This window comes from Aethalodelphis obliquidens, unplaced genomic scaffold (assembly GCF_003676395.1).
Source record: "Aethalodelphis obliquidens isolate GAN/ISIS:26980383/991018 unplaced genomic scaffold, ASM367639v1 scaffold10, whole genome shotgun sequence".
In the NCBI taxonomy this organism is placed as follows: domain Eukaryota; kingdom Metazoa; phylum Chordata; class Mammalia; order Artiodactyla; family Delphinidae; genus Aethalodelphis; species Aethalodelphis obliquidens.
This window is the reverse complement of record NW_020837954.1, coordinates 40824922-40847834: the sequence shown is the minus strand read 5'-3', so window position 1 is coordinate 40847834 and position 22913 is coordinate 40824922. Positions and strand designations below refer to the sequence as shown.

At 48.3% G+C, this 22913-nt stretch overlaps 1 protein-coding gene across 7 annotated transcripts in view; it reads left to right on the top strand.

Annotated features, from left to right (window-relative positions):
* The window catches only part of ZFYVE26 (zinc finger FYVE-type containing 26), a 61331-nt gene extending 39350 nt beyond the window's left edge, over window positions 1–21981 (top strand). For 4 of the 7 annotated variants that reach the window (XM_027111585.1, XM_027111588.1, XM_027111587.1 and 1 more), the window contains 14 exons: window positions 536–672; window positions 3209–3240; window positions 4044–4180; window positions 5121–5341; window positions 7930–8077; window positions 8302–8511; window positions 8989–9207; window positions 13656–13853; window positions 14525–14724; window positions 15509–15650; window positions 15953–16012; window positions 17083–17265; window positions 18375–18419; window positions 21091–21485. In XM_027111585.1, the coding sequence (XP_026967386.1) occupies window positions 536–672; window positions 3209–3240; window positions 4044–4180; window positions 5121–5341; window positions 7930–8077; window positions 8302–8511; window positions 8989–9207; window positions 13656–13853; window positions 14525–14724; window positions 15509–15650; window positions 15953–16012; window positions 17083–17265; window positions 18375–18419; window positions 21091–21294 (2136 nt within the window). In that variant the 3' untranslated portion in view covers window positions 21295–21485. Of the gene's footprint in view, window positions 1–535; window positions 673–3208; window positions 3241–4043; window positions 4181–5120; window positions 5342–7929; window positions 8078–8301; window positions 8512–8988; window positions 9208–13655; window positions 13854–14524; window positions 14725–15508; window positions 15651–15952; window positions 16013–17082; window positions 17266–18374; window positions 18420–21090 lie in introns of those variants that run through there. The other 3 variants (XM_027111586.1, XM_027111589.1, XR_003433709.1) reach the window with 3 other exon arrangements.
* The last annotated feature ends 932 nt before the right edge of the window (window positions 21982–22913 follow it).

Genomic DNA, 22913 nt, shown 5'->3' with positions numbered 1-22913 from the left:
CCTGAACACAGTACCTGACTGGCACAACAGCTCAGCTGATGAATAGGATGACGATGCAATTTCTCTGTGTCTGTTTCCTCCTCGTGTATAAAAGCGGTGTAATATATCTGTCAACCTCTTATGAAATAAGGCAGTATTTGTAAAAGCATCTTGAAAACAGAACACTGTTTCATCATCATCAATACCATGTAGACATGTGATCCTCATTGGCTGAGAAAGTCACTTCTTCCCCACTGCTTTTTGCGGTGTCTTCACATGTTTCCTCCACAGACAGATAAGACTTGTCAGGAGCTATTGAAAAACTGTCCATGACTTGGACATCTTTGCCCATCAGATGAGAGAGATCTTTAAATGTCAGCTTCTTGAAGGCAAGGACTAGTGTGTTCTTTTCTCAGTAGAGGCCCAAGCACATGGTATTCTTAGTAAGTCACAGGTGGCTAATTCCAAGGATAAATGGATTGCCGGGTGCTCACAGGTCCTGCAATCTCACCTTCTCTTCCTCCCTCCTCCTTCTCTTCCTGATGACACTCCTCAGTTTAACAGGCGTCATCACTGTCGCCGCTGTGGTCGGCTAGTGTGCAGTTCCTGCTCCACTAAGAAAACGGTGGTGGAAGGCTGCAGAGAGAACCCTACTCGCGTGTGTGACCAGTGCTATAGTTACTTCAACAAAGAGTGAGTGTCCTGCAGCGGGGCCGCTGCTGCTATTGACCACTGCACCCTCCCCCAGGTCCTGACACTCCTGGGGTCTCGTTATGGAAAGCGTCTCCAATCTGAGCAATTACAGAAAGTTTTCATTTCACATTCACACTGAAATGCCATTCACTCTACAGTGTAATGTTTGACCCTGCTCAGAGAGACTTCTAAGAGAGGAAGTAGGGATGAGTAGAAGCAGAGATCAGAGCTCTTACATGATGTTCTCTCTGGGATCAGGACACTTAGTTCTTCGGCCTGTCCTCTAACTGAGGCCATGGGCCTGTCCCCTAACTGAGGCCGTGGATCTTAGTTTGCCAACAACCTCACCTCTTTTCCAGCCACTCTCGCTTCAGTTGGTCTCAGCTGGACTCCAAAAGACACTGAATGTTGGGGCCTCACTTGCATCAGCTCTCACTGAGCTCATCATTCTGGCTTGTTATCCACAACTAGAAGAGCCCACACACTTTCCTGTGCACAGTTCAGCTGGGAACAAGCCTCAGAAACTGCTCGTGCCTCTGGCAAGACAGGTCAAGACTGTGTTTGCCGGCCCAGTATTGCTCAGTTTTTTCTACTTCTTCTAGCAGCAGAGGAGGGTGAAACTAAGACTCCTAGAGCATGTGGGAATAGGAGCCAAAGCAGCTCTCCAAGAGCAGAATCACTGAGTTCTTCATGTTTTACTAACAGACTTAAAGGGATTTTACATTCTGCCCAGTAGCTCAACAGCATTTTTGTGTTTCTTTTACTAGGAACATTCTTTTAACATTATTTACCATGGTGATTACTGACCTGATAGGAAGGAAGACATGCCGTGTTCATACCACAGTTTCTGTGACCCTGGCATACCACTGCCTCCCTCTGGGTGGGGGACAGGGAAATTACCCATTTATCATACTGCTGAGATTTGAAATGAGCAGTTGGTATCAGTGAGGATTCTTTCATTCAGCAATCACTGAGCAATAATCACTTTGCCCTCGAGGAGCCCCCATTTTAGTGGGGAGACAGCCAAAACACAGACCACAGAGCCCTTGGGTAAGTGCAGTGTGGAGACACACCCAGCTTAGCCCAGTGATCAGGAGGGTTTTCTAGAGGTGTGGCACTTGGTCTGAGACTTAGAGGATGAGAAGTTGGTAGGAAAAGAAGCCAAAACAGAGCATGCCCAAAAGTGGGAGTAACAACTGCCAAGGTAGGGGCAGGAGAAAATGTGGGTCCTTTGAGGAAGTGTAAATAGGTGGGTGATGGGCTAAGGTTCTGGACTCAGAGGCTGGCAGCTGAGCTGGGAGGACCTAGGGAATGGCAGAGAGGCTTAGAGCTTGCTCTTTGAAGCATGGGCCAGGGTTGACCAGAAGGCTCCTCGTGCAGATGCTAGACCTGGGCTCTGGCTTGTGACATTGGGATTTAGTGGTTGATGGCACCAACTGAACTTGATCAGAGCCCGTAGCAGTGTGGGGAGGACTCTTATGGGTTGAGCAGAGGTCATGGGTGGTAGGAGATGGTCTCAAGAGGCAGCGAAGCCATAAGGAGCTTTGTCTGCTAAACTGCAAATGTGGAATATTTTACCCTGAGGAGCTATCAAAGAATTTGATAAAAGAATTTTAAGCAGAAGCATAATATGACCAGATTTGCATTTTTTTTTTAATTTTTTTTTTGTGGTACGCGGACCTTTCACTGTTGTGGCCTCTCCCGTTGCGGAGCACAGGCTGCGGACGCGCAGGCTCAGTGGCCATGGCTCACGGGCCCAGCCACTCCGAGGCACGTGGAATCTTCCCGGACCGGGGCACGAACCCGTGTCCCCTGCATCGGCAGGCAGACTCTCAACCACTGCGCCACCAGGGAAGCCCCAGATTTGCATTTTTTTTTTTTTTTTTAATAAATTTATTTATTTATTTATGGCTGCGTTGGGTCTCCGTCGCCGCGCGCGGGCTTTCTCTAGCTGTGGCAAGCGGGGGCCACTCTTTGTTGTGGGCTTCTCTTGCTGCAGAGCACAGGCTCTAGGCACACGGGCCTCAGCAGCCGTGGCTTGTGGGCTCTAGAGCACAAGCTCAGCAGCTGTGGCACACGGGCCTAGCCGCTCCGTGGCACGTGGGATCTTCCCGGAGCAGGGCCCGAACCCGTGTCCCCTGCATTGGCAGGCGGACTCCCAACCACTGTGCCACCAGGGAAGTCCCCAGATTTGCATTTTTGAAAGCTCACTGTACCTGCAAAGTAGAGAATAGCTTGGTAGAATCAAGGAGACCAATTGGGAAGCTACTGCAAAGCCTCTAGCATTAAATGATGAGGGCCCTCTCTGAGGCAGGGATGAGGAGAGAGATGGGGACATTTAAACAGGTATTTTAAATGGAACGGGCAAGAAATGGTAAGTGGTTGATTGTGACAGGTGAGGGAGAGAAAAGAGTTTTGGATGATTCCCTGATAATCTCATTCGAGTAACAGTAAATGTCAGTGCTATACACTAAGCTCAAAACAAAGAGCAGGAGGAGGGATTCAAGCATTTCACTTTTTCTTTCTCTGTTTCCAGTGCGCCAGAGGAGAATCCAGGACAACCAGGAGGTAAGGCTGAATCATATTCCCTGTGACTTTTTTTTTTTTTTTTTTTTTTTTTTTTTGGCCACACGACCCAGCTTGTGGGATCTTAGTTCCCCGACCAGGGATTGAACCCACGCCCTCGGCAGTGAAAGCGTGGAGTCCTAACCACTGGACCACCAGGGAATTCCCTCCCTGTGACTTTTTGTCTCTGTGCTCAAGTTGGCTCGTCCTTCAGCATATCTGCTGCAACTGACACCCTCAATGACAACTCAGTCCAACAGGTTGACCAAAGAAAATTCTTGGCATTTCTGTCAGGCTATTTCCCTTAAGGTTTGTCATCATAGTAACCTATCACACTGGCCCATTAGCTTCCAGCATCGAGGAGGCCAGCAGCCAAAGAATTTGGTCCTTAACTTTTAGTAGCTTATTTCTCTTCCTTCCCCCACTAGGTTTCCCTTCACCACCATCCTGCCTTCTAATGCTCCCTCCTTCCCCTCGGTAATCACTATTAATAATTTGGGCAGGTTAGTTTTTAGAGTAGCCAATGGTTCATCCCTCCATTTGGGAAGCATGCAGCATTCAGAGTTTCTCGTGTGAAGCAGCAAGTTTGTGTGACAAACATTGTAACACTCATTCCAGGTCTGTGCCTGGGGAAGAAAGTTTGAGGTACCCAAGGTGGTCTCCTAAAGGAAATAAAAAAGACCAAAAGGAGAGAAAGGGCCCTAAGATATCAGGCAGGGATCTGCCTGCAGCTCGTGGCTCCCTGGGCTGGGCTAGAGTGGACTACTGGCCAGTGAATGACACATGAACGGCATTTGTCTTCTCAGCACCAGACAGCCCCAAGAGCGAAAGCCCTCCATACTCAGCTGTGGTGAGAGTCCCCAAAGCAGCTGAGGTGGAATGGATTTTGGATCTGAATGAGGAGGAAAATGAGCTGGTGCGGAGTGAATTTTACTATGAGCAGGTAATAGCAATAAAATGTGACGGTCATTTGAGTTTCCTTAGGATGTGTAGTAGCATGGCAGGAAATGCAGAGTTGGGCAGACACAAGCAGGCCTTCACTTGCTCACAGTGTAATATCATGGGAGCTAAGACAAGTAAACCACTTAAAGCAGAAAATGAGGAACAGCTTGAGAAATACACAAGAGGAAATCAGGAAAGCCTTCGTGGAAGAGGTAGCATTTAAGAGGAGCCTTGGAAGTGCGGTAGGAGTTTGACAAGCAGAAGTTTGGGTGTCCTGAGTGGAGTGAGGATAGGAGAAGGGCAAAGAGTTCCAAACTCTAACATCCAAGCGAAGGCACAGTATCAAAAATGATTGGGGAATTAGAAGTGGTTTAATTTGGAGAGAACATAGGGTGTTAATAGAGAGGTAGGAAAGGTAGGGTTGAAACAGGCTATTTATGTGTAGGGCCTTGTACTCTGCAGTAAGATATATGTACCTGGTAGGCATCAGGGCCATGGAAGGTTTCCGAGTGTGCTTTAGGAATATTCATTTAGCAGCACTGTTTGCAGTGGCTTGAAACAAAGACTTCTGCAGGTATCCAGACAAGCAAGGTGACTATCGTCCAAGCCAGCATTAGGAGCACCTGTGCTGGTGGGACAGTAGACTAAGAAAGAAGGGCACCTACAGGCATTCCCAGGAAGTAGGTAACACGTGGACACAGCTGCCTTCCTCCCAGTAAGGAGACAAAAACCTAGCAGCCAGAGCTTTGCCAGTGCTACTTAGAACTTCTGAAGTATGTTTAGCTCTACTTCTGCTGTGCCGTGGGATTTTTGGCTCCTTCCTCCAGGGTTTTTCAAGCTTTGTGAAACGGGAAGAATAATTCCCCCCTCCCAGCTACATTTGAAGACTGCTTTGGTCTGGGAACTCACAGTGTGCTTCTCTCCTCGTCCACCTGGGCCAGGCCCCCAGCGCCTCCTTGTGTATCGCCATCCTGAATCTGCACCAGGACAGCGTTGCCTGCGGCCACCAGCTGATTGAGCACTGCTGCAGGCTGTCCCAGGGGCTCACCAACCCGGAGGTAGATGCGGGGCTGCTCACAGACATCATGAAGCAGCTGCTCTTCAGCGCCAAGATGATGTTTGTCAAGGCAGGCCGGAGCCAGGACCTAGCTCTTTGTGACAGGTAAGTGGAAATGAGTCTCTCTTCTTTTACACGGTGGTCATGTCTGTCCAGCTTCTTTTTCTGACCCTACTGTGGGTTTTCACCTCCCAGTCCTCTGACAAGACATGCTGAACTGTTTTGCGTCTCCATTTGACGTTGATGAAATGCTGTTACACAAGCAGTCTTCCTCACCCTACGCTGACAGCCTGTGTGCTTCTCTTTCCCTGAGTGGATCCTCAAGGCAGGTTCTCTAGCTATAGAGTCTTTCTTTTCCAGTTGGAAAGAAAGACTTGGGTTAATTTGTAATGCACATCAATTTTGGAGAGCACCTTTAGTCTCTGTGGAACTTTCTGCCTTTTAAAGGAGATGTGTCCTCTACCCTAGCCTTGACCAAATTCAGACTGTGGCCTCAGGGAGTTCTGGGTAACAGATCTATAAAGCGCACTGCGGACTGGTCTGTCCCTAAGTCCCAGGGAGGAATGTGAGTCATAAAGTAGAAGTTTCTATGGAAAAGTGAGGATTAGGCCCCAGCTCCCTACGCAGCCTGCTCTGCCTTCATTCATTAACCTGACAATGAAAACTCCCAGTTTCTGGCTTATCCACCCAGATGTGTGACTCACGTGCATTCCCAGCTCTCAGTCCTAGCCAGATTTGAGAGCAAAGAGCATAATTTTCTTTGACGTGTCAGTGCCTCAGGCACTTGCCCAGAGTACTGGCCTGCAAACTCACCAGATAACAGAGAGTGCAGTGACTCTCAACTTCACCGCTTCCTAGCTCTGTAACCTTAGATGAGTCTGTTAACCACTCTGGGCCTCGGTTTCCTCCTCTAGAAAATGGGGATGATAATAATATTTATTTCCTATGGCTGTAAAGTGAGAGTACTGTATCCATATAAAGGGCTAAGAACTGAGCCTGTGTACTCCAAAAATGTTAGTTTTATTATTCTTACTAACAAAAACCAGAAGGTTGAGAAAGGCAGAAGGAGGTGGGACAGAAAGTGGAAGGAAATATAAAGGAGTTAATTTCACTCATATCAAGAGGCAAAAGATTCTACATCATTTTTCAAGTTGACAAATGAAAAATGAGCTGTATAATATGTTAAATACAATTTTTTAAATAACCATGAAAAGAACCAAAACTCTACCAATTTATCAGAAATGGAGAAGGGAAGGAAAGAACAGAAACCATTTTATATAGCAAAAGGTAGAATTTAAGGCAAAAATAAAGATATATCTAAATATTTCTCAACTATCAGAAACATAAATGAGATAAAATCTTATTAACAGAAAAGGATACTTAGATGGGGGCTGGAGAACAAATCTAACAGCAAGTCCTATACTTCCTTCAAAATCTAATGTAGATGGAGGAAATATCCACTTTGGGTTAAGGGAGCAGAAATTAAGGAAGTCCTTGCTTCAGTGGCATTCTCACCCATCCCCAGGTGCCATGGGCTTCTCTGACACTTAATAGCAGTGGTTTCAAATTACACATCCTTTCTTCCCAGCCCTGGAATCGGTACACTCACTCTAGGGAATCACTGCACTTGTGCCCAGTTGCTGATGATAGTAGATTCGTCTCTCATGTGTGTTTAGAACTCCTGGTTTGCAGAGTATTTTTCCGCTGTTTTTAACTCATACCTTCTTCTGTAGACAAATAAATAAATGTTTAAAAACAAAACTCACACCACCTATTACACACGTCCAATACATTATGATACCGAATTTGCTTTTACACACTATGCTCTCCCCTGCCCATCCCCACTAGGTTGAGAATCACTGATGTACTGAATCCCTTTCCAGGGAAATCAGTGGACAAGTCAGGATCCGCAGGGGGTTTTGATAGAATTATGATACAAGATTCAAGAACCTTGAGTGTAGGCCTGTCTCAGGCAGGACTAAACAGAATGATCCCAGACAGCTCTCTGGGCTCTGTTGTTATAAGGTTTTTGCAATCACCAGATGTCAGGAATAAGATCAAAGGCAGCAGTCCTAGTAACAAGAATCCATCCTTAACCCAGAGAAAGGATGTCAGGTCCAGGGCACTCGAATCTGAGGGCCCTGCCCAGCAGCATCTCCAAAGGATGGTAGTGATGTGACCTCTGTACTGACCAGGAGTGCAGGCTGCTGATACGGTCCATATACACTCTCCCAAGCAAGCAGGGTTCCAGAGAACCAAAAAGAAACGGGTAGCTTGCGAGCTCCCAGCGTCGGTATAAAGGCCTTGCCTCAAAATAGGAGACCTGAGTGTCCATGAGCATCTGTACTCCACGTATTGATAGCTAACGTTTGATGAGTGCCTACAAAGCTCTAGACACCATCCTAAGCTCTTTTCCTCCAGTTATTTCATTTTATCCTTAAAACTCCCCATTATTCTATCCATTTTACAGATGAGGAAATTGAGGCTGAGAAAGGTTAACTAACTTGCCCAAAGTCATAGAGCCACTAAGTGATAGAGTTGAGTTTCCGAGAGTCTGACTCCAGAGTCTTTTCTCCCATGTACCTCACAATTCTCATTTTCACATTGGAAATGAAATAGAAAACCTTTAAGCAGCACCCGTTCTTGGGATGACCCTGTGGAGCCTCACTGCCTTGCCCTTTTCCTCCCTGTAGCTACATCAGCAAGGTAGATGTGCTGAATATTTTAGTTGCTGCTGCCTATCGCCACGTGCCATCTCTGGATCAGATCTTGCAACCAGCCGCAGTAACCAGGCTAAGGAACCAGCTTTTGGAAGCTGAGTACTACCAACTGGGCGTTGAGGTGAGGCAAAGACAAAGCTGACATCTACCCCAACGAGTTACCTCCTCTAGTTGTCCTTGGCCATGGGGAGTGTCTAAGGCATGACAAGTTTGCCAGTGTGGGAGTAATGGCAGGTGGGGTGGTGGGGAGGGAAATGATTGACACCAAGGGGATAGAGTTGGTCTTTGGGACCCTCAGGCATGGCTGTGGGTGCCTCCCCCTAAAAGGAGCAGTTTTTCCTCCAGGTCTCCACAAAGACTGGCCTTGATACCACCGGGGCATGGCACGCTTGGGGCATGGCCTGCCTCAAAGCTGGGAACCTCACCGCCGCACGGGAGAAGTTTAGTCGCTGTCTGAAGCCCCCTCTCGACCTCAATCAGCTGAGTCATGGCTCAAGACTGGTACAGGATGTGGTTGAGTACCTGGAGTCCACAGCGAGGCCACTTCTATCTGTGGTAAGAGCACAGCAGGCAGAGGGTGGGCTCCAGGGCCAGGGGGAGGCCCAGGGGCAGTAATGGCCTGGGGAAAGTATCAGCTTCCATTCAGCTGACAGTGGCAGCCCTGGCTCAGAGCTGTCAGGTTTGGATTTCGTTCTTTCCATTATATATGCTTAGATAAGTCATAAAGAGTCAAATTTCAAAAAAAAAAAGAAAACTAATTTTAAAACAATGAAAATCACATATAATCCCATACCCAGACTTAAGCAATATTTAGATTTTAGTGAATTTTTTTGGTTATGTTTTTGATTTAATTGGTGTTGTACAGTTTATAATATATAGAAGTTTATATCCTGCCTGTTTTCTACCCTTAAAACTGTATAATAGTGAGCACTTTTCCACATTGTTAAATATTCTTTGAAAACAGTATTTCCAGCGGCTGCTGAGAACTCCCTGAGTTCCATTGTTCCCTCACACTCTGTCCTCTCTTGGCAGCAAGATGATGATTACTTGGCCACCTTGAAAGAGCTGGAAGCTACCCTTCGGACCCAGAGCCTCTCTCTGGAGGTGATTCCTGAAGGGAAGATCATGAACAACACCTACTACCAAGAATGCCTCTTCTACCTGCATAACTACAGCACCAGCCTGGCCATCATTAGCTTCTACGTGAGGCACAGCTGCCTGCGGGAAGCCCTGCTGCACCTCCTCCACAAGGTGGGACGTGCAGACGTGGCTGGTTCTCACACGGCAGTGCCTGCTTTGCCCGCTTGGCTTGGCCCATCCAGCTTTCATGGAGGCAATCACCCCCCTTAACCTTACCCCAGGGTTGAGCTATGAGACCATCTCTGGCAAAGTCAGGTCCAAATGGCAAATTCTAGGGAATTCCCTGGTGGTCCAGTGGTTAGGACAGCACACTTTCACTGCCGAGGGCCCGGGTTCAGTCCCTGGTCGGGGAACTAGGAACCTGTAAGCCTCATGGTGCAGCCAAAAGACAAAACAAAACAAAACACAAACGGCAGAGTCTATCTGCACAAACCATGATTTGATGAGTGTGCGAAAGTCTTAACCTGGATCCCAGATTGCCCTTCTGACGGGCAGTGACAAATTTCACCCCTTCTCCCAGAACATTTCGCAGAACCAAGTAATAGCTGAGAGCATGGTCTCTGGAATGAGATGCTTGGTGTAAGTGGTGTGACCTTGAGCAAATTGCCTAATCTCTCTGTTTCCACACACTTCCCACCTGCTCTGGGCTGTGTCCTGCTGCCGACCCCACTGCTCGTCCACTCAGGGTTCTTACCACAAAGGCCAGGAAGCACCCATGAGCCACATCCTAAATTTGGGGCCACAAGTATCTCATAGAAGGAGAGTGTGCCCTCCTTTGTTTCCTCTGACATCCTCTGCCCTCCTCCCACAGGGGGCAAAGGCACCCCTGAAGTGCATTATTTCTTTGGAGCCATTGTTAGGACTCTGTTTCACCATGACTCTTTGGCCTTCTCTTTTTTATCTGAAAGTCCCATGCAATTTTTCTGAGGAATTGAGTGATTAGTACCAAATTTCATATAAAATTAAAGGAGCTTGAGTTATGCTTTAATTCCAATCTGCTGCCTTTATCCAAAATGGCGGCCATTGAAAGTTTACAAATAGGCATATCTTCTAGGATTCCTCCAAGTGGGTCAACAGTACAGAGTCGTGGTAACCATACCCCTACAGGACAGCGAAAGGGAAGTGTTTTCGCTACTGCCGTAGCTACCGTGTCTTAACCGGGTGTCAAGAATATTGTAAAAGTTATATTATTTGGCATTTAATTGCTAAAACCTGTTTCCTTTCCAAAAGAGTTTGGAGGTAAAGCTACTTCACCTCACCCGGTTCTGTTGCTTCTAACTGATGACCACTCCAGAGGGTTAAGCTGCTTACTTACTTATTTTGGTAAAAGCTGACGGCAGCATTGCCCCTGCTTTACATTCGTCAGAGCTAGGAAAGAAGGCTTCTTTTTATCTCCTGTAATCACAGCTACCCTGAACTGAAGTATCTTACCTTCTCAAGCAGGTGGGGAACAACAGAAAAAAATATTGTGAAAACTATGACTGAATGCCTAGAGCATGGAAGACGTGGTGTTTCCAGCCTCATTCCCTGCCTTTTCACCCCTTACCCACCACACTGCCCCAGAGTGAGCTTTCTAAAACATAGTACATGTTATTTATGTTATTCTTAATTCATGTTATTCCTCCCTCTAAAAGGCCTTCAGTGGATCCCCATGGCCACAAGATGCAGTCCAAATTCCTTAGCATGAATGCAGGACCCAACAGTATCAGGCCCCCTTATTTCACCAGTTTATTTTCACTGCAAATCCTATCTATGCTCTATATTCCAGACTTGCCAAATTACTTAAATTTTCCTGATTGTACCATGCCCTTTCTTACTTCCATGAGTCTTTATTGCTGTTTCCCCGTACCTAGAATGCCCTGCCCCTCCTTGTTTTCTTGGAAAATTCCTGTTTATCCTTCCAGACCCTCTGTATTGAGCATTCATCTCTTCCTATAAACTGTCACTGTACCTAGAACGTAACTCTGTTACTGTATTTATCCCACTGGATTGCAACTATTTGTTTACAATCGTGTCTTCGCATCTGGAGCGAGAAGGCCCATATTTACCTTACCTGGTGTCTTCAAGTACCTGGCCTAGTGCCAGTTATGAATGAATGAGTGGATAGATGAATGGATGAAATGGAAGTTCTTTTTTTATGGCTGTGTTGGGTCTTCCTTTCGTTGCTGCACGCAGGCTTTCTCTAGTTGCGGCGAGCGGGGGCTACTCTTCATTGCGGCGAGCGGGCTTCTCATTGCGATGGCTTCTCTTGTTGCAGAGCATAGGCTCTAGGCATGAGGTCTTCAGTAGTTGTGGCTTGAGGGCTCTAGAGCGCAGGCTCAGTAGTTGTGGTGTACAGGCTTAGTTACTCCACGGCATGTGGGATCTTCCTGGACCAGGGATTGAACCCGTGTCCCCTGCATTGGCAGGTGGATTCTAAACCACTGTGCCACCAGGGAGGTCCCAAAATGGAAGTTCTTAAGGGGTTGAATGGCCAAATGGTTTTCTTTTCTATGACTGTGGAATGGGGGTTTATGACTCATGGTCTCTGAACCACAGATGAACTTCAGAAGTGAGCAGACTAGTATGTGTTTGCACTTTCCTGATGAGTTGGTCAATGATAGTTATCATTTATTCATTCACCCAAGAAATAGTTATTAAATAGCCAAGGACTATTCTTCACAACAGTGAAGAAAAAAAAGGCAGACAAAAATAGTTGCTCTATAAAACTTACATTATAGTAGGGAGAGAGACAATAAACAAGATAAATAAGATATATAGTTTAGGTGACAAGTAATAAGAAGAGTAAAGTGGGGGAGAGGGAAGGGACGGATGGTGTAATTTTAGACAGGGTGCCCAGGACAGATGACATCTGAGTAAAGGCCTAAAGTAGATGGGGAATGAATTGTGCAGATTGTGGAGGAAGCACGGTCCAGGTGGAGGGAGTAGCAAGGGCAAAGGCCAGGGCAGCTTGAGCAGAGTAAGCTGGGGAAAAGGGTGGTAGCAGATAAGGTCAGAAAGCTAACAGAGCCTAGATCATATAGAGCCTTGTAGACATTATGAGGACTTGGGCTTTGTGCTGAGTGAGAAGGAAAACCATTGGAAGATTTTGAGCAGAGACGTAACGTGATCTGACTTATGTTTTAACCGAATCACTCAGGTTGACTGGTTGTCATTAGTCAAAAAAGAGGCAGGAGTGGAAGATGGTAGACCAGGGAGGAGGCCATTGCAATCATCCGGGCAAGTGGTGATGATGACTTGGACCAGGATGGCACATGGAGGTGGTGAGAAGTGGTCAGCTACATACAGATTCTGTATGTATTTTGAGGTGGAGCCAATAGAATTTGCTAATGACTTTTATGTTGTGGTGTCAGAGAAAGATGGCTAAGGTTTTTGGCCTGAACAAATAGAAGAACAAAATTGCCATCTGAGAAGGGGAAGACTGCAGAAAGAGCAGATTGGGAAGACACAATCAGGAGTGCAGTTTTATATCAATATGTATTGTTCTCTAGATACCAAAGAGGACTTTTTGCGTCGGCAGTTGGGTATAAGTTAGGTATACAATTTTGGAGTTCAGAAAGAATAAACAGGCTGGGAATAGAGATTTAGACATAATCAGCAGATAGATAAATTTAAAGCCCTAAGACTTATGAAATCAAAAGAGTGAGTAAAGAAAAGAGGACAGGGACTTCTCTGGTGGCACAGTAGTTAAGAATCCACCTGCCCATGCAGGGGACATGGGTTCAATCCCTGGTCCGGGAAGATCCCACATGCCACAGAGCAACTAAGCCCATGTGAGGCACCAGTACTGAGCCCGGGTGCTGCAACTACTGAAGCCTGCGCGCCTAGAGCCCATGCTCCACAACAAGAGAAGCCACCACAATGAGAAGCCTACGCACCCGTCGAAGGGTAGACCCCGCTCGCCGCAACTAGAGAGAAAGCCCACGCGCAGCCAAAAAACCCAACGCAGCCAAAAACAAAGAAAAGAGAACAGCTCCCTCCTAAGCCCTGGAGAGATTAGGAGGAATCAGCAAAGGAGACTGAGAAGGCGTAGCCAGAGAAGCAGAAAGAAAACCTGGTGGGGGTGGTACCTGGGGGCCAAATAAAGAAAATTTTTCAAGGAGGAAGCCATCAGCTGTATCACAAGCTGTTGACAGAGCAGGTGGAAAACAAGGACCAAGAATTTTAGATTTAACAACATAGAGGTCATTGGTGACCTGAGGGGCAGTTGCAATGGAGTTGTAGGTGCAAAAGCTAGATGTGAGTGAGTTCAGGAGACAGTCACCGGAGAGGAACTGGAGACAGGGAGTGCAGATAACTCTGGAACAGGGAGTGCAGATAACTCTGGAACTCTGGAGTGCAGATGACTCAAGGAACTTTTCTGTACGGAGAAGGAGAGAAGGGGAGCAGTCACCCGGGCGGGATTCTCAAAGGGTTCCATCTGTGATGTGCAAAAAGATAAGACGCACCGCTGTGGGAGGATGCTGAAGGGCTGTGAGTGGAAGGAAACTCAGAATGGGTCCCAGACAGTGCCAGAACCAGGCTCAAGACTTCTGACTTTTTGCTTTGCCCTGCTCCAGGAGAGTCCCCCAGAAATCTTCATAGAAGGCATCTTCCAGCCAAGCTATAAAAGTGGGAAGCTACACGTTTTAGAAAACTTGCTAGAATCCATTGATCCAACCTTGGAAAGCTGGGGAAAGTACTTGATTGCCGCCTGCCAACATTTACAGAAGAAGAACTACTACCACATTCTGTACGAGCTACAGCAGTTTATGAAGGTAACAGCAGCCCCATCCTGCCTTCTACCTCTGTCCCTGTTGGCCTGTCATGTGGGGAGACTGTGCAGGATGAGGGAACGAGACTGTCGTTTTGGTTCCTGGCCTTTTGCTCCTTGACTAAGCCTACCGCAAATCCACGTTACTCTCTAGCATTCTTATGTAATATCAGGATTTCCATTCTCATCCTAAAGAGGCAGACTTTAATCTTGTCAGTAATAGCATTCTTCTGAATTCAGGGAATGTAAAGATAAAAAAGAGGGATACGGTAGTTTCAAGATAAACATGGGGCACGAATGCAGAATTCATAAGGTGTGAAGGAGAAGTAAGTGTTTTTACAGAAGATGCATGAAAGGAGAGGGATCATGTTTCTTCCAATCTGTCTGAGGGTGGCCAACGCTAGATCACAGAGAAATTGGCTTATTCAACGCCAGAGTCAAAGTGAAGGCAAGTCAAATGGAGAATCAGAAGTCTCCTTTTTAAAGATCTCTTTTGTGCTGGAATAACGTCCTACCTAAGGTCCCAGCCAGTCAGTTCACTTTGGGATCTCTTGGGCCTCTGAGAGAAAGGGTGCTGGCAGCCAGGCTTCACGGGGGAATATCAGATCAGAGTTCTCCTCACACCCCCAACCCTCCAAATCTCCTTTGACCTAAACATTCATTTTCCTCTTCCAGGACCACATCCGGGCCGCCATGACCTGTATTCGGTTCTTCAGTCACAAAGCAAAGACATATACGGAGCTGGGAGAGAAGCTCTCTTGGCTGCTTAAGGCCAAGGACCACCTGAAGATCTACCTCCAAGAAACCTCCCGCCGTACTGGAAGGAAGAAAACCACCTTCTTCCGAAAGAAGATGACGGCAGCTGATGTGTCAAGGTAACTTGGGGTTCAGGGAGCAGTTGGGGTGGGGCAGAAAGGCTGGAACCGAGGGTCTGTCGGTGATGCAGCCACTCTTGCCCATCTCTGAACTCTTGGGAAACAAACACATACACATACACGCACACACCTAACAGGAATCATTCCTGGATGACAGTGTCCGGTACAAGCCTGGAAAGCCGCCAGAGGAGCTTGTAGGAGAAGAGGAAAGTAGGGGAGGCACAGGGACTGGGGTCACATGTGACAGTCAGACTAAGCCCCTACCCCTTACAAGACGCAAAGGAGGTCCTGGGTGATCTGGCCCCCGCCTGCATCTCCATCTTACCTCATGCTACTCTCTCCTTTCTCGTGGCGTGTCAGGCACCCTGGCCTCCGGGGGTTCCTCAGCACCCCAGGTCCTTCCCTCCTCTCAGCCTTTTTGCTGAGAAAACAACATCTGAAGTAAATGCTCCACCGCTACCGTTTATCCCTTCACAGTCCCAATCGCTAGATACTCGATGTGTCTGCTTGTTACCCACCTCTCCTCTAGCCTCTGAACTCTGGAGGGCAGGGTTCACGTCTCTCTCAGCCGCTGCTGTTGTTAGTAGCACGCCATGCTCCGTAAACACTCATCAGCTGCTTTCGTCTTGTCGTAACTGCTCAGAGGGTATTTTGGATCTCTTTTCCCTCCGCGTCCTTTCTTCTGCCTTTTCCATTGCCATCCTATTATGATTTCTCAGTCACCTGGCCCTGTTACCCCTGAGGCCCCTCCTGAGGCTAGACTGTGCATCTCCTGTCACCGTAGGCACATGAACACACTTCAGCTGCAGATGGAAGTGACCAGGTTCTTACATCGCTGCGAAAGTGCTGGGACCTCTCAGATCACCCCCTTGCCTCTGCCAACCCTGTTTGGAAACAACCACATGAAAATGGATGTTGCCTGCAAGGTATGCACGATGTGTCAGACCTCCGGCAGGCTGTTCTCTTTCAGAGCGCCTGTCACACTTGTAATCGTCCAGTTATCATTATTTCAGTCATTCTTTTGTTGGCTGCCTCCCCGATGGAATGAGAGCCCCGGAAGGCTGGAGACTGAGTCCGTTTTGATTACGCTTGTATCGCTAGTGCCTGCACTCAGTAGAGTCTCCACAAATATTTGTTGAATAACTGAACGAGTGAGGGCCTCGTTCGTGACTGAGGGGCTGCTCCAGTAATTCTTGCTTCTTTAAGCACGTTTCCCTCTCATTTTCAGGTCATGCTAGGAGGGAAAAATGTAGAAGATGGTTTTGGAATTGCATTCCGGGTTCTGCAGGTATGACTCAGATTACTCAGGATTATACCGAGGGCGATCAGCACATGACCACAGTTCTGTGAGAGATCATTCTTCAGAAAATTTTTATACCAAGGAAAGCAGATTTACACGTACATCAAGGATGAAATCAACAAGAGGGCTGTTACAGAACTGGGTCAAATTCAAGACCGTAGGCCACTTTGCCAAAAGCCAAGCAACCAATGACGAGTTCATCAAAAGCTATCAAATAACTACCCGAAACGAGGTCTAGGAGAGTTCCACACAGCTGTCCTCATTGTGGGGGGCGTGGCTGGAGGAGGTGGCAGAGGGGCTGCGGTGTGGGGGTCCTATTCAGGGGGAGGGGCCACTGCCCAGGAGCCTGTTCGAGGCATACATTTTCTGTTGCTTGTGATACGAGGACATGGGTACAGCTGCGGCACTGGAGCAGAGGATGGAACAGGGCGCCAAAACCATGAAAAGCCAGACCACTCCCCACCACACAGTGACACACAGGCACGCTGAGGCCTGTCACCCTCCAGGCAGACACGGTCTTCACGCAGTGTGCATCTAAAGGATCAAAGACCACAAACCATCTGACAGATTTCTTTCTTCCCACCCATTTTCCCTGTTGGGCAAAGACCCCAAGGCAACAACATGTTTATCTGGTAGTTTCTAGCAAATCAGTCTTTTGGTGAATTGGTCTGTTTCCTAACACCAAGGCATCTCTTAACAGCACCAAGTGTCCAGGGCAGCCAGTATCAGCCCCCGACATCCATTTTCCAAGAGAAAGGTGACTCGTTAGAGAGAGAATGAACTGGTCTTGGGCATTTGATTAGAATATTTTCAGGAAGTGACACGACAGCACGTGAGATGTACCAGTGTAGGTATCAAAGTTATGATTTTTGTGGATGCTTCCTAAATGTCTGCCGAGCTCCAAGAGAAGAACTTTTTGCTGATTTTTTATGTATGTTCTCTATTGGGACTACAGTCTTGTCTACCCCAAGCCCAGTGGGAGCGCTGTAAATGTCACCTTCCTTCCCGCCATTGGTGTCCCTGCCTCCCTACACCCATCACCCCATGTTCTGTTCTAGGACTTCCAGCTGGACGCTGCCGCAACCTACTGCAAAGCCGCCCGGCAGTTGGTGGAGAGGGAGAAGTACAGTGAGATCCGACAGCTGCTCAAGTGTGTCAGCGAGTCAGGCATGGCGGCCAGAAGTGACGGGGACACCATCCTCCTCAACTGCTTGGAAGCATTCAAGAAAATTCCACCCCAGGTGCGCTCACCCCCAGACCTCTCAGCTCCTCTGCCTATTTCAGTGTCTTCACATCCCCCTCTTTATTTTTCTCTTCCCCATACTTACTGTACCTGAAACTCTACAAGATCCCTCTGTCTTTCTGACCCCTCTGTAATGATGGCCTCACTAATCAACCCTTCGCTGGAAAGAAAATTCATGGTGATAATCACTGTATCCAGAGGCCATCCCTCAGCATCCCATTGTCTGATGCTGTTGGCACCAGGAAGTGTCTCCAGACGGACAGAGTTGAGTTTCTCCCTGTGATTGTAGAGGAGGTCATCGTGGGCCTGCAGGTGGCCTTTGAAGCATGTCGCCTGCAAAAATGTCCCCCGATGGCTTCCTAGAGGGGTGAACAAAGCCACATCCTTTCTTTTTTTTTTTTTAATAAATTTACTTTATTTTATTTTTGGCTGCATTGGGTCTTCGTTGCTGCACGTGGGCTTTTCTCTGGTTGTGGCGAGCGGGGGCTACTCTTCTTTGCAGGGTGCAGGCTTCTCATTGCAGTGGCTTCTCTTGTTGCGGAGCATGGGCTCTAGGTGTGCGGGCTTCAGTAGTTATGGCTCGCAGGCTCTAGAGCACAGGCTCAATAGTTGTGGCGCACAGGCTTAGTTGCTCCACAGCATGTGGGATCTTCCCAGACCAGGGCTCGAACCTGTGTTCCCTGCATTGGTAGGCAGATTCTTAACCACTGTGCCACCAGGAAAGCCCCACATCCTCTCTTGAAGGCCAAGGACAGGCCTCGTTTGCTGTTGCTTCTCAGATTCCCAAGCTTAGTGTTATCATTAGCTTTCCTCTGTTGCTCTTACAGCAGGAGTTGAGTTTGGTTTTTGTGGGGTTTTTGGCCGTGCCACGCAGCTTGTGGGATCTTAGTTCCCTGACCAGCTATTGAACCTGGGCCCTCAGCAGTGAAAGCATGGGGTCCTAACCCTTGGACCGCCTGGGAATTCCCAGGTGATGAGTTTGTAGAGAAGGGTCAGGCAGGCATCCCCACCCTGAGTCAGAACGGCTGGGCTGAGGCTGGGTTGGGCCCCGGCTGCCACGCTGGGGACCCCTCCATCTCATGACTGCTGTGTCTCTGTTCTGAACAGGAGCTGGAGGGCCTGATCCAGGCGATGCACAGTGATGACAGCAAGGTGAGCAGAACCGTCTCCACACCCAGCAGCGCTCGGGAGCAGCACTTTGGACTTGCCTTTTCACCTTTATCCTTTGCTCGCTACCATTCAACCTGTATCTCAGCCTCTTTGTTATCAGAGGTGGGACTGAGACCCAGATAGGGGCGTAGAAGGGAGGGAATAGGTGGGGAACGTGAGAAACCTGACCACATGAGCCTTTGCCCTCCCATTTCTTTATCCCCCAAGACACACATGTCCTAGGCTTCTCTCAACTCTCCATTTCCTATGGAGGTTTTCTCTCAGAGCCCTAGGAAATCCTCACTTTCATCTTCAGATGGACTCACTGCATGAGGTTCTCAGAGTGAGCAGGCATCTCTTTATCCTGGAGGAACAAGTGTACCCTCTACAGTAAGGAAAACACCCACCCAACCCTTTGACCAACGATGTCTGTTGGTGCCTCAGTCTGCAGAACAGGCCTTGCCCCTGGGGCCTGCAGGCTCTTCCTGTTGAGTGGGAGGGAAATCGGTGAACCTTTGGGAAGGGTGCCAGCGGCTCCTGTTTGTGGCCTCACCGCAGGTTCAATCCACCTGCCATCTGGAGGAAGGCCCACAGGCCAAGAGAGGCAGGAGAAAGCCAAGCCAGCCTGCCCTGCCCACTAGCAGCGGAATGATCTGGCAGCTGAGTCCCTTGTGAAGAAAACTAATGTTAGGCAAACAGCTTCTCACGCAGCCACATTGCTGCTCCCCACGGCGGTATTGCTAATCCCTGGACTGAATTTGCAGGGCATTTTTCATTTGAGGTTAGGGAGAAGCTGTTCTTAACATTTCTTCACTTAATTCTGCAACATGCTGATGACGTCCTGTGGAAGGGGTGGAATTCTGACATCCTGAAATGTGGAAAATTACTTTTCTAGAATCAAAATGAGAACCCGACAGCCAGGCCAGACACCCAGGTTTCTTGATTCTCCGGCTATGGTTCTTTTCCAAGCCTTCAGTGATCCTCCTGTTCTGTAGGACAGAGACTTTGTGCCTGGCAAAGATGGACGCTGAAAGCTATACCATCGTCATTACTTTTTCAGGTTTTTTCTGGCAGCAGCTGTTCTAACACACTTACGTGATCTCAGGTCACAGGATCTTGCCAAAAAACAGCTTCGTTCAGTTTCTATTCCAGACTTTCTGGACAAATGCCCTCCTCCTCTAGGTAGGAATTTTACCTGCCAACTTGTGATATTCTGTTTAATGTACACTGGTACCAAGCAGAGCTGAGGGCCTGGGTGAAGCGAATGTCCTAGGGCAGCAGGTAGATAACCATACTGCAGGACTTGATCACTTCAGAGAGCTCAGACATGTCAGAACATGTCTTCTAGCTGTAGGCGATTATCTGTAATTGAGCTTAGGAAAGGAAGACTTCAGTGACCAAGGTAAAAAAAGAAGATGGAGCATTGAAACATCAAGAGAGAAGAGTCCCCTCCAACCACCAGAAGGACTGTCACGGCAGAAAGGCAGCTGCTAGCGGGAGCTCTGAGGCAACTCACCTGGGCCTTGCTGTTCGCTGGCCTGGAACCCTGGCTAACCAGGGAGGTGCTGGTGAGGTTGTGGCCAGGGAAGGCAGGGGCTCTCGTCTCCACCCAGCTGGGCATTCCTGAGCTGGAGGGTGTCCTGAATGTAGGAAACTGAGCTGCCTCTGTGCCAAACTGCAAGTCAGATCAACCTGGGGTCACGCCTTATTTAGAGTTTTTCTAATTGTGTGCGTTGTCTTCCCAAAATTTCTGGTTAAAATGTTTTTAATTCAGCAGGTCAGAAACAGAAAATAGAGAAAGGGGCTCTGTGTGCCCATTGTAGGGGGCAGGTATGATGGCTCATTCATTCACTCATTCACTTCATGCATTTTCATTGAACACCTGCATGCCAGACCCTGTGCTAGGCACCAGGAATGGTTAGAAAAAGCAGACACTATTCCTGCCATCCTGGCCAAGGAGGCAATCATCAATCAAATCATCAGCCAGATAACTACAAAACCACAGTCTGTCGGCAGCGAGGCCAGGAGGAGGCTGGAGAGCCCAGGCGAGTGAGGAGGGCCTTGGAGGGAGTGGTTAGCGGCCAGACTCTGCCTGCCTACCTTCTTCTTTTTGAAATTCTTAGCTTATTTGTAAAAACTTTTTACACTATAAAATAACAGTGTAATATTTAAAGAGTGGCCGTAATGTAATAAAAGGCAAGAACCCAATTATTTTTTTTCCTAATAACCTCTAATCTGTTTTGACAGAGTATCTTTTTTTTAAATTAATTTATTCATTTATTTATTTTTGGCTGTGTTGGGTCTTCGTTTCTGTACGAGGGCTTTCTCTAGTTGTGGCGAGTGGGGGCCACTCTTCGTCGCGGTTCGCAGGCCCCTCACCATCGTGGCCTCTCTTGTTGCGGAGCACAGACTCCAGATGTGCAGGCTCAGTAGTTGTGGCTCATAGGCCCAGTTGCTCCGTGGCATGTGGGATCTTCCCAGACCAGGGCTTGAACCCGTGTCCCCTGCATTGGCAGGCAGATTCTCAACCACTGCGCCAGCAGCGAAGCCCAAGAGCCCAATTATTGATTGGTAGGTGAGAAGTGGTATCTCATCTGCTTGAGCTCTCTGTGTGCCTGTTGGTGACTTGTCAGTGACGGTTTCCTTCCCGCTGTTTCTTACACCCAACTGGCAGGTTCAGGCCTACCTGACATGTTGCAAGCTGCGTTCTGCCTACTTGATCGCCGTGAAGCAAGAACACTCGCGGGCCGCGGTCCTCGTCCAGCAGGTGCAGCAGGCCGCCAAGAGCAGTGGGGACGCAGTAGTGCAAGACATCTGCTCCCAGTGGCTTCTGACAAGCCACAGCCGGGGCGCCCACGGCTCGGGCTCCAGGAAGTGACCCTGGACTACGGGGCCTGACAACTGTGGGAGGGGAGTGATGGGATGCTTCCAGCTCTTTCCTCCTGTGGGACGGGACTTCCCTGGCTCCACCCCAGGTGGGAAAGAGCTGGAATTGGACCCGACTTGCCATCCTGGGCAAAGACAGGACCTTTCACACAAGTGCCATGTTTCTGTAAAACTGTGGAGTCTGTGTTTGTCTGGAGATGGCCAGTTCTTTCTACCTCAGAGTGAGTGTGTGTGTGTGCACGCTCTTTGCGCTCATGTTTACGCCCAAGCATTTCTGAACAAATGAAACTCTCCCCCCACTGCAAAGAGGCACTTTACTTTAGACTTCTGCCTGTCTGAAAACCTTCCCCGCGTTTTTGGTTCTTAACCCGGGTTCATCCTGTTTGTACACAGTTCCCTCTGTGTGGAGACGTTCCAGTAGCTCCTCGTGACTGGAAGGGTTTTAACAGAGAATTATAGAGCAGCATCAAAAGGATTTCCTCTTCTTCCCTCCTTCCCGTCCCCAAATTCAGAGATGGCTTTAGGGCAGTTGCCTCCTGTGGTATAAAACCATTCTGAGTGTCTCTCCTCTCACAAGCGCCAGAGTTACCATGAATCTTCGGAAGGTGGTCTGAACAGAAAGGTCCTCAGGTGCTGGCATCTGAAAGCTGTGGCTACCTGTACACGTGATGGGGTCTGGGTGCCATCACGTTTATCCACAGGGAGAGAAAAGGGAACCTCTCCAAACAGGATTGCAGGAGGGTTGTTGACAAGCAAAGAACTGGCTCTTGTCAATATCCCTGCTGCAAAGTGAGAGTCTGGGGAGAGAAACAGTAGCCGAGACCCTGGAACTGAATGGCTGGACTTTGCCTGTTTGAGTTACAGTCCTATATGTGCTCCTTAAATTGGTTAGGAAATCACTTCCTCTTCCCTCCTGCTTCTCTTCAGTCTCTTTGGAACAAAAGGATGGACACGCAGAGACCCAAGGTCGTTGAGAAGGCAGTGCACTTCTTTGTCTTAACAAAGAGAGTCACGGATTCACTTTGAAGTTGGGCCAGCGGACAAGAATTAAACAAGGGGGGCTTCCCTGGTGGCTCAGTGGTTAAGAATCCGCCTGCCAGTGCAGGGAACACAGGTTCGAGCCCTGGTCCGGGAAGATCCCACATGCCACGCAGCAGCTAAGCCCGTGTGCCACAACTACTGAACCTGCACGCCTAGAGCCCGTGCTCTGCAACAAGAGAAGCCACTGCAGTGAGAAGCCCGAGCACCGCGACGAAGAGTAGCCCCTGCTTGCCGCAGCTAGAGAAAACCCGTGCACAGCAACAAAGACCCAACTCAGCCATAAATAAATAAATTTATTTTTTAAAAAGAAGAATTAAACAAGGGGATGGTGAAATAGGTCATGTCCAGTTGGGCAACTAGGTGAAGTGCTCCTTTAATAAGCATTGGCCTGTCTTCCCACCAGAGATGTGACAGCGTTTTGGAAAAGGTCTTCCATAGTCCATGACTTGGATTTGCAAATGAGGGGTGTGAGGAAAGCTCCGCAGCTGCGAGCCTCCCACCAGCCAGAGCTCAGCCTGTTGATCTCACGTTTGCTGCTGAGAGAAACGGGAGCTAGAAGCCAAAGTCACT